General features: G+C 47.5%; 6 protein-coding genes across 6 annotated transcripts; 3 read left to right on the top strand and 3 right to left on the bottom strand.

Moving 5' to 3' along the window:
* Positions 1-494: 494 nt before the first annotated feature.
* FPRO_15481 (putative GLO1-glyoxalase I) lies at positions 495-1,657 on the bottom strand (the record flags this gene model as incomplete). Its single annotated transcript, XM_031220195.1, has 5 exons — positions 495-670; positions 721-988; positions 1,045-1,466; positions 1,524-1,552; positions 1,611-1,657. The coding sequence occupies 5 exons, from the start codon at positions 1,655-1,657 to the stop codon at positions 495-497; spliced, it is 942 nt and encodes a 313-aa protein (XP_031085878.1).
* A 520-nt stretch (positions 1,658-2,177) lies between these two features.
* FPRO_15480 (uncharacterized protein) lies at positions 2,178-3,202 on the top strand (the record flags this gene model as incomplete). Its single annotated transcript, XM_031220196.1, has 2 exons — positions 2,178-2,480; positions 2,534-3,202. The coding sequence occupies 2 exons, from the start codon at positions 2,178-2,180 to the stop codon at positions 3,200-3,202; spliced, it is 972 nt and encodes a 323-aa protein (XP_031085879.1).
* An 816-nt stretch (positions 3,203-4,018) lies between these two features.
* Positions 4,019-5,995, top strand: FPRO_15479 (uncharacterized protein; the record flags this gene model as incomplete). The annotated part of the gene is made up of 9 exons (XM_031220197.1): positions 4,019-4,113; positions 4,169-4,373; positions 4,424-4,493; positions 4,544-4,699; positions 4,753-5,014; positions 5,069-5,609; positions 5,656-5,701; positions 5,752-5,834; positions 5,891-5,995. The coding sequence occupies 9 exons, from the start codon at positions 4,019-4,021 to the stop codon at positions 5,993-5,995; spliced, it is 1,563 nt and encodes a 520-aa protein (XP_031085880.1).
* Positions 5,996-7,014: 1,019 nt separating this feature from the next.
* FPRO_15478 (uncharacterized protein) lies at positions 7,015-8,044 on the bottom strand (the record flags this gene model as incomplete). The annotated part of the gene is made up of 5 exons (XM_031220198.1): positions 7,015-7,250; positions 7,301-7,561; positions 7,615-7,679; positions 7,729-7,819; positions 7,867-8,044. 5 exons carry the CDS (start codon positions 8,042-8,044, stop codon positions 7,015-7,017), a joined length of 831 nt encoding a protein of 276 aa, XP_031085881.1.
* A 1,208-nt stretch (positions 8,045-9,252) lies between these two features.
* On the bottom strand, positions 9,253-10,503 carry FPRO_15477 (uncharacterized protein; the record flags this gene model as incomplete). The annotated part of the gene is made up of 1 exon (XM_031220199.1): positions 9,253-10,503. One exon carries the CDS (start codon positions 10,501-10,503, stop codon positions 9,253-9,255), a length of 1,251 nt encoding a protein of 416 aa, XP_031085882.1.
* A 1,214-nt stretch (positions 10,504-11,717) lies between these two features.
* On the top strand, positions 11,718-13,473 carry FPRO_15476 (putative mfs-multidrug-resistance transporter; the record flags this gene model as incomplete). Its single annotated transcript, XM_031220200.1, has 4 exons — positions 11,718-12,027; positions 12,079-12,482; positions 12,535-13,061; positions 13,110-13,473. 4 exons carry the CDS (start codon positions 11,718-11,720, stop codon positions 13,471-13,473), a joined length of 1,605 nt encoding a protein of 534 aa, XP_031085883.1.
* Between the last annotated feature and the right edge of the window lie 131 nt (positions 13,474-13,604).

A 13,604-nucleotide genomic window follows, 5' to 3' on the forward strand; every position in this document is an offset into this window, starting at 1 on the left:
AGCTCCCCTCAGAACTCTCCACCTCGGTCTCATGCCGTTCAGTATCAGGTGGGGAGCTTCCCCGAAAGATGGCTTGATCTTGCCAACTATCGGCCCCGCATACCCTTTGAAACTTGAAGATAGGCCTACTCAAGCTGTTCATCTCGTATGAAGCTCACTCAGCTGCTCGCTTCCTTACACTTGCCAAACTCGGTAAGTGCTGCCTCGGCAGATAGGAAGGGTCAATTGGTTGTAGTACCAAATCTTAGCGCAAAACCTAGGCTAGAGTTGCCAATCACGGTTAGTAGGTGACCAGGATTCAACGACAAACGAGAGGGATGCTGGCAGACTGAAGCGACTCACTGTAAGTCAAATCGACACTATCATTGTCTTATCATATGTACGAGCAGGCCATGATGCGATGAAAGTAGACTTCACAGCACAGTTCTTTAGGGTATGTCAAAGAAATGAACGATCTGATGTAGAGGCTGGCTATAGAAACTTGTATCCCTAGTCTAGAAATTTGCTTTGCCAGTAAAGCCTTCGTTCTGCACCAATTCTATCCAATAACTATCAGGGTCAAGAAGAAATGCGACGTTCTTCATCTTTCCATCTGTGAGCCTCTTCTTCCACGCAACGTTCAATCTTTCCAACCGTGCACACGCTGCATCAATATTATCGACAATAATACCTTTGGCAGGTCAGCTATTTCGACCATAGAAATAATACGAATCAACTTACAAATATGACCAAATCCTTGAGGTTGATCATTTCCATTGTGTACTTGTGGTAACTCATTCTCTCCACCTTGCCAGATGAGAGCGAGTAAGCCTTCACGGCGTGACAAGTTTTCTGTTCCGGTGAAGGGACCGGTTGAAGGATAGCCTAAAAGAAATGTTTTTGAGTTTCGGTTCGCGTTTTCGAGAGTCTTGATCAACTTCATTCCGAGATTCTCTGTGTAGTAGCGAACAGATCGAGAAGCGTCTGTGACTCGAAGGGCGTACTGATTCTGCATCAGTGTCAGTTCACAATGACGCACGCTGTGAGAGGCAGGTGCCGACGTACAACACTGGACAGACGAGTATCAGAAGGAACATTCTTATTCGACGAATTCTGCTCGCCGATATGGATCCAGTAGCCGTTTGGATCCAGAGCAATCACCGGCTCGTTCCTGGAGGAGAGGGTCTGATGAAACTTGTAACCAGCTTTGGCCAGCGTCTGGTAGGTAGACTGCACATTCGCCACTGAGATTGAGATGTGGGAGAAGCCGAGGTAAGGGTTCTCATTTCCACTGCTCACTCGATAGTTGTCATCACCTTCAGTGCCGTAGTTGTGAGTGAGCTCGATCAAACCTTGACGATCGAAGGTGAACTTCCCATGGGACGGGGAACCTGGGCTGTCAATGCCAAGAAAGTAAAGATCGAACTTATTCTCAGGAAATGAAAGCTTTTGGATGACGCTAAGTCCAAGAAGCTTGTAAAACTGGACTGTAAGAGGGCTAGTAAGTAAACCCCTAAGAATTGATGAAAGGTGTTTTTACTTACTCGTAACTTTGGGATCCTTCACACGAATCCTATCATTTTCGGAATGAGTATTCGTCGGTTGAGTTAGCGGCCGCAGGATGAACTCACATCGCATGATTCAGCTTGTAAGCCTTGATATCTGTTTTCCTTTCCATGATGTAGGCTCGAACGGTAGTTAGCGTGGCAAGGCTTACAACCTGATCTGAGCCTCCTATCCAGGTCTTTAATACTAGAGGCACATAATTGCGTGCTCGTAGAGGGAATGAATAGAGGTTTTCAGGCAACACATACCATTTTGGGTATGGTGAGTCTGGAACACCATGGGACCAGCATGAGGGCCCCCTTTCCTAGTCAAGCATCCAGCTTATCGGTCGGGCCCATAGAACGCATTCGAACAAGTCTAGTCCAGATAGTGAGCGTCGCGAGCAACACAAATCTGTCCCCGCATGGACTGGATGCTATCACCCCGCAAAGATCTCCAATATGCCATGCCTTGTCAGGGATTCTTGACGTATACACGAGGATGGCGCTGATGCTTGTGATATCTTGGCAAGTTATCGAAAAAGTGTATGAAGGACATCCTTCAAATATGTAATGAGGGGCTAAACATTCAATTTGCTATTCTCCATTGCCACTCAATGCTAAATCCAACGAAAGTAAAAGGATACGCAGAACATGTCCCATTCTATCCGAGGCAAAACAGCCATTGTTACTGGCGCTGGTAGTGGCATCAACCTTGCATTTGCTGAACAGCTTTTGAATGGCGGATGCAACGTCCTTTTCGCCGATCTCGCTCTACGACCAGAAGCTCAGAAGCTGGTGGACTCCTATTCCGGCGGTGCCGAAAGCAAGAGCCAAGCTGTTTTCCAGCAAACTGATGTTACCAACTGGTCTCATCTCGAGCGAATGTTCGAAAGGGCAGAAGAGGAATTCGGCGACATTGACATCGTCTGCCCCGGCGCTGGAGTTTACGAACCGGTATGCACTCAAGGTCTCCTAAGTCAGCTGCCACTGACCCAGTAGTGACCTAGAGCTTTAGCAGCTTTTGGTATCCTCCTGGAACCCCACAAAGCAAAGATACTCTCCATGACGGTCGCTATGCTAGTATCGACATCAACTTGGTTCATCCTATCAGGACCACTCAATTGGCGCTGTCTCGCTTCTTGAGATACGAAAAGAAACCTCGGACAATTGTAATAATCTCGAGCACGAACGCCCAAGACACATGTCTCTCTACAGCGATTTATGATGCAACAAAACATGCGATTAGTGGATTCGTACGGGCGATGGCCAAGATCGACCAAGTCGGCGTCCGTATCGCCGCAGTCGCACCAGGCATCATCAAAACGCCTCTCTTCATGGAGAACCCAGACAAGCTTGCCATGATCGATACCAGCAAGGACGTTCTGGTCGAGCCGTCTGAAGTTGCTATTGTCATGGTTGCATTGATTGAAAGGGACAGCATCTGCTCGACCATTGACCAAGCGAGGACTGGACCACAGGACATTGAGATCAAGAGCGGGTCGGTAATTGAAGTGACAAAGAACAGAGCTCGTGCTGTCAATGCATATCACGATCCGGGTCCTTCGGGTGCTGGGGCAGTTGGGTCCAACTTTGCCACTTCGGAGTACACCACGTTGGCTTTACTGTTGACTCCAGGATGGGGAGAAGCTAGTGTAAAGGCGAACAGCAATTTCTGATCAGATCATCAGAATAAATCCATTTTTAGCAGAGCCTCGACCAAATTAATTCCCTGCAAACACTCATTAATGCATGCATGTTCTGGTAGTAGTCCAAATGAATCTCCTTCAAGCTCTGATACTAGAGTAGTTGGCACACAAGCTCAGCTGCTGTTAGTTCGTAAACAAGAGGTTTGTAATGTTAAGGTAGGTAGACCTGCAGAAGCATCACCTGTGTATATGTCGAAGCGCATCCGGTAATCTCAAGAGAGGCGGTTAGGTCAGAAGTTTGATAGGCGTCCAGTGGACCGCCGAAACTCCGTAACTGCTGTGCTACGTAAAGCGACATGCGATAGGCCAAGGCATGTTGCACTCGGTCTGAGGGGAGTCAAGGCACGTCGCAGCCTCAACTCCGTCTACTAAATCATCACGCGCCTCAAGATATCTTGATATACTATCCAATTGACGCCTGTCTCCATGCGGCGAACGTAGATAAGTGGCCAAACCGTAAAGGGGTTCGCGATGCCGCTACTCCCAGCAAAGTAAGTCCAGACTGTGCCATCCTAATTGTGCCTAGTGCAACGCGTGGTTACACCAGAGACCGCGATCTCGCCTCATTTCCCCGCACGATAACGAGCATCCCTGGAAAAGCTTATCTCGGCACTCTTGGCCCTGGGGGAACTCCTTGGCATTCTTATCAGCTCCCTTGCAGTCTATGAACCCTTCGTGATGGAGTCTATTTAAGATATATCCCATCGTGTTGAATGTTTTTACTGCTGAGAGCAACAGGAACTCACATAGAACAAGATCTGGCAGATATCGCCAGCTATTTTCACCATGGCCGACCCGACTCCTCACCAGGTTACAGAAGGCCACTTGCGGCCGCGTCTGAGTAAGTTGACTATGGTTGCAATGACGTTCGCGATTCTCAAGTAAGCAGACCCGCATTCCCATTTGTGCCAAGGACTCATAAACTGACTTCTACAGCACTTGGATCGCGTTAGGTGGCACAATTGGCATAGTCATGCCGTCTGGAGGCCCAGTCGCGCTCCTGTACGGCTTTATCTTTTGTGTCGCTTGCAATTTCGCTCTAGCCTTCAGTCTTGGTGAACTTGCAGCTATCTGGCCAACAGCAGGTGGGCAATATCATTTCGTATACGCTCTCAGTAGTGACAGATGGAAGAGGTTCTTGGTATGTACCCTTCTACAGCCGATAACCCAACAGAAGTTAACAAACTGAAGAGTCTTTGTGCGGGATGGATCAACATTGCTGGTTGGCTCACACTTGTAACTACCGAAGCGATCTTTTCTGGTGAGTCTTCCGTATCAAGCAAGTAGGCCTTTTTCGCTCATTGGAATCAGCCATGTTTATTGCTGCCGCTATTGTCGTTGCGTCGGGGAGATCCACGCCAGTCGACTCTTGGACCACATACCTTGTCTTCCTTGCCATTATCACATTTTCGACCATCGTGAATATCTGGGGCAATTCGATCCTTGGACCTTGGAGCAACTTCGCTCGTAAGTCTTACCTTACGAAACTTAAGATGTAGCTTTCTAACATTATCATCAAGTCTACTGGTCAATTATGAGCGTAGTCATCATCAGTATCATTCTGTTATCCATGTCAGAAAAGACCAGCGCTGAATTCGTTTTCACAACATTCAACAACGAAACAGGATGGTCAGACGGAATGGCATGGCTTCTAGGTCTACTGCAATCAGCTTTGTCATTGATTGGATTTGATGCGGTTCTGCACATGACCGAAGAAATGCCCAATCCCCATTTGGATGCTCCCCTTGCAATTGTCTATGCCATCGGCGTTGGCGGTTCTACGTGAGTATTGCAAACCTGATCAAAGCATTCTGCATGAGATGCTGACTTCAACAGTGGCGTGATCTTTATCCTAGTGATCCTCTTTTGTCTGACTGATATCGACAAGGTTGTGAGCTCACCAACTGGCCAACCTCTGATCGCTCTTTTCGACCAAGCCACGAACAGCCGAGCAGCATCTACCATCATAAGCTGCATGCTAGGGTTGTGTTTCATCCATGGCACAAACGGATCTGTCACCACCACAAGTCGACTGATATACTCCATGGCTCGAGATAATGGCTTCTTTTTGTCTCGATATTTCAACCATATCAACCCAAAGTTGGAGGTTCCAGTCCGCACGATCATCTTCACCTACATCTTCAATGTGCTATTTGGTGCCCTTTATCTAGGACCCTCGGTGGCCTTCAACGCATTTATCGCATCTTGCACGATTCTTCTGAACATATCATATGCTTTCCCAATTTTCGTTTTGATCATTCGAGGCAGAGGCATCCTCGCTCCCCATCAGCACCCCCATACGCCGTGGAAGCTTGGCAACTTCTGGGGATATCTAGCCAACTGGACGGCTTGTATATATGTGTCGGTAACTTCAGTGGTATGTTGGTTCCAGCGAGGTGAAATGATTTCTAACATGCACACAGCTTTTCTGCTTCCCTCCATCTTTAGATGTCACTGGAAACACGATGAGTCCGTACTTTCTGTCTTTTGTAGCTAGTCGTCTGCTCACATCATCACAGATTATGTTTCTGTCGTCATAGCAATCTGCTGCCTCGCTATTGCTATTTACTGGATTACTCGCGGGAAGACCTTTGAGGGGCCTGTGAGTCTTCTCTCTCTAGAATGTTGGCCGATGCACGATGCTAATTGGTGGCTCAGAACCTCGAAACCATTATGGCGCAAAGAGAAGACGTCGTTCAAGCGCCTAGTCATGACAGACGTGGCGAGAAAGAAGATATTCATGATCATTCTGTTTCTGCCTAGATCATAGAGCAGACTTACCTTATTAGGATACAGTAATATGTTTTTTCCATCTGTAACTATAAGTAATTTATTAAAATCTTGAGTTACGTTTGCTAAATTATGTTAAATATGGGATGCTGAAATTAGCACTTATAAATAATTTAGGCAAGTCTTTTGGCTTTCTATAAAGTAATAATAAGCTAGAACAATAGTAATATAATAATGTAAGGGAAAAGGAAGTAGTATATTAGTTATTAAACTCTTTAGTTATCAAGATAGCTGGTCTGTAAGAAGGAGAATGTGTAGGGTAGCAGCTAATTTATTTCAGGGTCGGGATTTAAGCCAATAGGATTGCTAAGTTCTCTTGGCCGCCGATTTAAGCTCTTAGCCACAAGTCTCGGCTGCAAATCAAATTTCTAGCTCACAACTTAGACATTATACCAAGATATCTAACCAAATTTCAGGGTCGGGATTTCAGCCAATGGGATTACTATAAACTAGCTAGAAGTGATGTCGAGCTTTCCCTGAACCTATCTAGAGTGTTACGTCTAATAAGATAAGGTTTGCAGTACAACCCTATGACTGGTCAACTTGGCGAGATAACTACACTATCAGACCATTCTACTGTTTGTGGTGAAGTTGGATGACTAGAGCGTTTCTAATGCAAGTCTGATATGCCGATTTTACTCGATCGATTCGTCGTCGTCGGAGGGTTACCCATCTCTTGATGGTATAAATACTGCAATGCATTATATTATTTGAATGCAGTAAGAGCAATTGGCAGATTAGAAGCAATCACGTATAACATAAAATAAAAATCCTTCAAGCTTCGTCATATTGAGAGTACTTAAATAAAGGTCCATTATATTCAAGCCCCAAAACGTGGATCTGTATGCTCAAAAAGCAACAACTACAGCTTCAGGGACTTTTTACATGACATGTTCCTCCCCAAGATCTTGATTATTAACGTCATCTTTCCCGATACAGCAGGGGCATCTTCGAATGACAGGACAATGCCCTTAAGGCAATTTTGATCCTTCCTAGACCGTCTTGCTTGCATCCTTTGCCGCGTCACTTTTGCCGCGGATGATGGTGGAGAGATCGCCGAGAGGTAGCATGATGGGGAAGTCGACCGACATGAGGATAAGACACCCGAACATATACCATCCGATCAATGAAATAGCAAATAAAACGCCCCCTCCAGCATGCTGGCACTTGAGCGCGAGATCCGCCTTCCCTTGTGAAACGGCGAAGAAGGCAGCGGCAAGGCAAGAGACTATCTCAAAGTTAATGAGTGTTGTAGGAAAGAGAGATGGTTGGGCTTACAGCAAGGAATGAGAAGGAGGAGGATGGAAAACAGAGCAACATTTGTTCGAACACTCGCTATAGTGTAGAATGTGCATAGGATAGCCATGGCAACCAGAAAGAATGCGAAAGTCGAGTAGAATTGTGGTTGAGCGAGACCATTGGCAGCAGTACCATCTGTCGAATATGTGCTGTACGCGCCGGAGTCAGGGTCAATAGTCGTGGTCAGGGTGAGGAAGAAGCCTCCGAAGGTGAAGAAAACAGTCGACGGAAAGGTGTTTCCTTGAAGGCAGATGTTAGCCAAGGGATTAGAACGATGGAGGGTCAATTATTACCGAGAATCCATTCACCAATGCCTCCTAAGACTAGAAGAAGGCCACCCAGGCCAAGGTAGGCACCACTATGATCTATTAACCAGTGAACACGGTCAAAGGGGTAGCGTGACCTACACGTTCGCAGCGGCAGCAAAGCCGCCAGATCCCTGCCATCCAAGCAAGCCAATGGATAGCGGTGTGGAGCATAGCAAGAATCCCGCCAAAGCTGTGATGGTAAGTATCGTGGAGACTATTGGAGACAGTGATACATACCAACTGGAGTAGGGTTGCCAAAGGTCTTTCGAAGATCTCCCTTGACCCTATTCTGTGGCTGAAGATAGAGCTGCTCGAACAACTCTGGCGAGATGGGGATGCTCTGGGCTGTGCGGACATGGTCCATATCTTCACCATCGCTTCGAGGCTTGCCGTTGATGCTGTTACGAGGAGACATGTTGAGGTTGGTATATGAGTAGACGCGTTCGTGTCTGGGCTTGGTAGGGAAGGGTTATGAGAGACAGGGGAGCTCAAGCTTGATGACGACAAATATTGGGGGAAGCTTCAACACTTTATAGACTACAGCATAGTTACCGAGAACGAATAGAGTTTCCATATGCCCGGCCCTCGGGGTGGTGAAAGACAGCGAATGGCTTACACCAAGAACTGTTGATCTTCTACTAGCGTCTGTCGGTTTATTTTCCTTGCCGTCTAGCCTGGGTTGATAGTCTGGGGAAGTGGACTCTACCTGGACAAGGCCTGCGGAGATGTTACATTGGCTTGCAGCCAAATCCATGCACAAGAGACAGCTAGGTCCAAACCAATCTAAGATCACCCAAAATGCCGAATCGGCCTTGAAATGCCGAACAAACGCGAACCTCCGTTATCTCTGTTCCATGGATAATTGGAATCCGGGATGATGATCAACCCGGACTACTTGATACGGTGGTTTACTGGTACTTGACAGGTTGGCTTGAAGCCATATCTGTGATAAACATGGGCTGAGATACTTCGCTGTACCTGAGGCCTCACTTTATCACTATGGAGACTTTACTAGTTCTAATCAAGGAATGATCCCTCAAATTGACCAGGAACCTCAAGCACCCTCCTTGGCAAGATGAGATGCTTGGACATCAAAGTCCAAGTCATCCGGTCGAGCGGCAGACTATATAAACTACGCCGTGTCGATCAAGAATTCTACCAGCATTTTATGCCATTGTCGCAGCAGTTGGCAAAATGGTTAATAGTGCGACGACCAATAAACGTATTTATGAGCTGAATGCGGAGCGGAGACGGGTCCGAGCTGCGGGATCACCCCCGCACTTCAACTCAACAAGAACCAGTCACGAGTGAATCAGTGATAGGCTAGCGAGATGAAAGATCCAAAATGAAAGCATTGGCATGGAGATCGTGGTACATTTGGGAATTGGTCTGGTGATTAGATAGAACAAGTTAGGTCGGTGTAGAAGACGGTGAGGGATGCGTGCCGGAGGTTGCGGATATCAAATTACCGATATCTACCTTTCATGCTAGTCACTACCGTGGGTAACAGTTATCCAATCTACCAATCTGATAAAAGCACGGGTGTTTATTTGCCAGATATGCTTGCACTGACGTGCGCGCTTTGACGACGAACGATACCACGTCAACGTCCAGATCGACAGATCAGCTAGATCCGGCGCCTTCAGCTTTGACATGTTCCCACTCCGCGTCCTGAGTCAGTGCTTCCCCTTCATCGGGAAGCTGCTTTTTCAGCCCCTCAAGAATACTCTTCAGGCCATCCGAGACCTTGGGATTACCGACCCTCTGAATCCTCTGTTCCAGCTCCCTGATCTTATCTTTCAACTCTTGCGTTTTGACATCAGCCAGATCAACTACCTCGGCATCTTCTTCCTCCTCCTCCTTAGTGTCGTTCTCTTCTTCTTCTTGACGTTCAAGACCGTCCCCCCAAGCTTCCGCGAACGCCTGCGCCATGTTGTGGTCCTTGATCGCAAACACAATCTCATCAATGCATTCCCATCTCTCCTTGATCTTTGACTTATCGTGTCTTGGAGTGAGAACAGATTTCCAAGCTCTTGCGATTTCGCCAACGGGATTTCCGTGCGCGCCACAGCCCCAAGCTCCTAGTACAAGTCGTTTGCACCTTTTGACCATAGCAATCCGCATAACGGCCCTCATCTTGGTTTGCGCCGTATCGCGATCCTTCTCGTTGGCGTATGATGCTACCCCGTCCTCGTTAAGCTCGAATTCAGGGCCGCGGATCATTGCTGCCGTGATGCAGTCGACGCAGAAACGATCATTCCTGTCCAGAAGATTCCCATCTTCATCTCTGAAGACCAACAGCGTCGGACTCCAAATCGAAGACAGTTCTGGGAGCCGGTACCACTCATCCTTGAGAGATGGATATAGCGTAGTGCGCATACATAATGACTCCTCTTGACTGTTTGCACCGTTTAGAAATCCACCTCCAGGGTTCAGAGGCGAACCCATGTTCAAAATGGCCACATGAGCTTTCGTATTATCAAGATTAGCTTTGACACCAGCCGGTGTCTCAATATTAAGAAGATCTCTTGCAGCAGTAAGAGTGTCGGCTTCCCTGATTGAGATTCTTGGCGGTTTAAGCTTTGCTAAATCCTCGTGGGGATCTTGAGCGCCTTGCGCTTGTGTAGATTTGCCCCTAGTTGCTGCATCACCCTTGTCCTCCTGTTTCTTCAAAAGCACCCCATAGGGCTCAGGCAAGACTGTGGTTTTTATAAAAGGTATGAGCTCTGCTGAATTGACTCCTTTCTGAGCACCGGGATATGCTGAAAGGAGGCCGGGGATGACCTTGTTGATGGTGGCTTTGGCCTTTTTGGAGCGTGCATCTTTGCGAAAAGCCGCGGGTGGTCGGCCAATAGATGGCTCTGCGCGCCCCATAGTGGTATTCTGTCAGTCGTGAATTTCTTGGTGAGACAAAACTTGGAGTTTTGCGATGCTCGTGACTCAGTTAGGGATTATCAATTCGGGCGCCTTCAGTGGACACCTTTTGGTTGGGGACCTTGATGAGCAGCGGCCCGGATCAGCATACGGTAAACTACCTACAAAGGTGCTTTCAGTGTAAACAAAATTTAGTGGCGGCAAAGAAGGCGTCAGACAAAATTATTTGTCAAACTGAAGCATCATGCATACGCCAAATACTGCGCAGACTAGATCGCCGCCACTGATGACTGCCTGGCCTCGTCACATGATCAAGACCAAAGTCCGTCTTTCGGCCGAGACCTTGAATACGGAAAACACCAAGAAGCCGACAAACTTTAAACTCACGATACATGATACGACAATAGGAGCACGATGATCTCGATGCGAAATGATGGGACTAAAAGATTATTCATCATGTAAATCTTAGCCACGTATTCATGGCCTCAAGAAGCCAGTCAGTCTTGGCATTTGTAACAAAGACATGGAGCAGAACAACTCATACCAAGATCACATGAAGTACGACGTCTCAATATTTATAATCGCTAATTACCCTTCAGCCCAGCAACATGTGATCAGCCTTGCCAGCACATGAGTAGACCCAATTCTATGTACGATCAAACCTCGGTCGGAGTTTTGGTAGGGAACGCACGGCAAATAGTGGACTGATTGCGATCCACAGTCGGCTTTTCTCGTATCCATTTCCCCCTACAAACTCCGTCGGACATTTTAAGCATGATTCCAGCAGCCCAAGCTTCTTATCTCTAATTGACAAAACCCTTGTCTAGCACCTGTCAAAACCACGTTCCAGTGGATCTAGAGAAGAATTATCGAAAATGTCGGCGCTGCGAGACTGCGATATCCCGACCCCCCGGAGAGATTATGCAGACTTCGTCATCAAGATCTAATTACGTTCCTTGATACCCGCAAGATCGAAAGGTGCTAGGCCCCCTTCTGCCCAAATCTGTATCTCACCACGCCCAAATCCGTCCTGTGACTCCGTCGTCACAGCAGAAATCACCTGTTGCTCACCCCGGCTTCGAGGCCCGCTCACCGGCGCTCCCGACGAAATGGAACCCCAATCTCGCCATACTATTATAAAGGGCTCGTCCTCCCGTCTTGGAAGTCCTTTTGAGGAATAGTATGAGCAATCATTGCAGATTCACAACAACATCATGTCTTCTAGACCAGATTTGCCAAGCTCTTGTGTGAGCGACGATGAAACACTACGACAAAAGACACCAGAGTCCAAACCGCGACATAGCTCGTTGGTAAAACTTCTTTTTGACAGAACGAGAGTTGATCAAGCTGTTGAGAACCATAACTATCCTGGATCAGGCTCTTTCGAAGATCCTTTCGTTGTTAGTTGGATTCCTGATGATACAGGGAACCCGCTCAATTGGCCTAAGTGGTTGAAATGGACCATCACCATGGTTTCAGCCGCAACGTGTTTTGCTGTCGCGTTTAGTTCAAGTGCCTATACAGGTCAGTATTATAGCCCTCGCCAATCGATGTAGCTGACATGTCATATGACAGGTACCATCGTGCCGCTCATGATCCACTTCAAAGCAAGCCATACACTCATCACTGCTGGAGTCTCCCTCTACGTCCTCGGTTTTGCAGTCGGGCCTCTCCTCTGGGCACCGCTTTGCGAAATTTACGGTCGGCAAATTATCTTCATTATCAGCTATGGCTGTTACGTCGTGTTCAGTGCAGCATGCACAGCAGACAATGGCGTCGCAACTCTTCTGGTCCTTCGCTTCTTCTGCGGTACCTTTGGCTCATCACCTCTGACCAATGCTGGAGGTGTTATCTCTGATATCTTCAATGCTGACGAGCGCGCTATCGCCATGGCGTTCTTTTCTTTGGCGCCTGCACTGGGACCTAGTTTGGGCCCCTTCATCGGTGGATACTTGAGTGACGGTCAAGGTTGGAGATGGGTAAGTCAACAAGTCTTTGGTTTCGGAATCACACACTAACCATATTCTCCAGGTGATGGGGTTGATGGCCATTGTTGCCGGATTCTTCTGGGTGCTTGATATGTGCTGCGCTCCCGAAACCTACGCACCTTTCATTCTCCAGAACCGGGCCGACTTCTTGTCCAAGGAAACTGGCAAGATTTACATCTCCATCTATGAACATCAGGGCAAAGCCGATCCACCAGCTGTCGTCCTTAAGAAAGCCCTCATTCGTCCTTGGCAACTTCTATGCTTCGAACCCATCGTCCTTCTCCTCTCGATTTACGTCGCTATTCTCTTTGGAACTCTTTACATGCTCTTCGGTGCATACCCTGTTGTCTTCCAGCTTGAGAGGGGTTGGTCTGCTGGCAAGGGAGGCTTGGCCTTCCTTGGAGTTGCTGTCGGGATGATCAGTGCAATTCCTACGATTGGCCTCATCAACATATGGTACATGAAGGTCACGAAAAGGTTTGGTAATGAACCTGTGCCTCCTGAGTATCGTCTCCCAGGATGTATGCTCGGCGGTATCTGTGTCCCTGTTGGCATGTTCTGGTTTGCATGGTAAGTTCATGTCCTGGTGCAGTATCCTCGGATACTAACAGTTAACAGGACATCGTATCGTTCAGTCCATTGGATGTCCCCAGTAGCCGCAGGTGCCCCCTTCGGTCTTGGCATGTCTCTCGTCTTCCACAGCATCTTCAGCTACCTCATCGATTCATACACCATCTACGCTGCATCAGTTTTAGCATCAAATGCTGTGCTACGAAGCCTTTTTGGAGCCGCCTTTCCTCTTTTTACTAAGCAGATGTACGACAACCTGGGAACTCAGTGGGCCAGTTGTGTACCGGCTTTTCTATCACTCGCCTGTCTACCGATGCCTTTCATCTTTTTCAAGTACGGCCCTGCTATTCGACAACGATGTAAATACTCGGCAAGGGCTGCACAAGCGTTGGCTATGGCAAAGAAGGGCTAGGTATTTGGCGGTTGCCAGATTGTTTCTTACTAATTTCTACTTCATACTGCGTCTTAACATTAATGGACCAAAAGCGGCATACGGAAGGAGTTATTGGATCACATTAGGAATAGAACATTACATCAGCCATA

This window comes from Fusarium proliferatum, assembly GCF_900067095.1.
Source record: "Fusarium proliferatum ET1 genome assembly, contig: FPRO_scaffold009, whole genome shotgun sequence".
Taxonomy (NCBI): domain Eukaryota; kingdom Fungi; phylum Ascomycota; class Sordariomycetes; order Hypocreales; family Nectriaceae; genus Fusarium; species Fusarium proliferatum.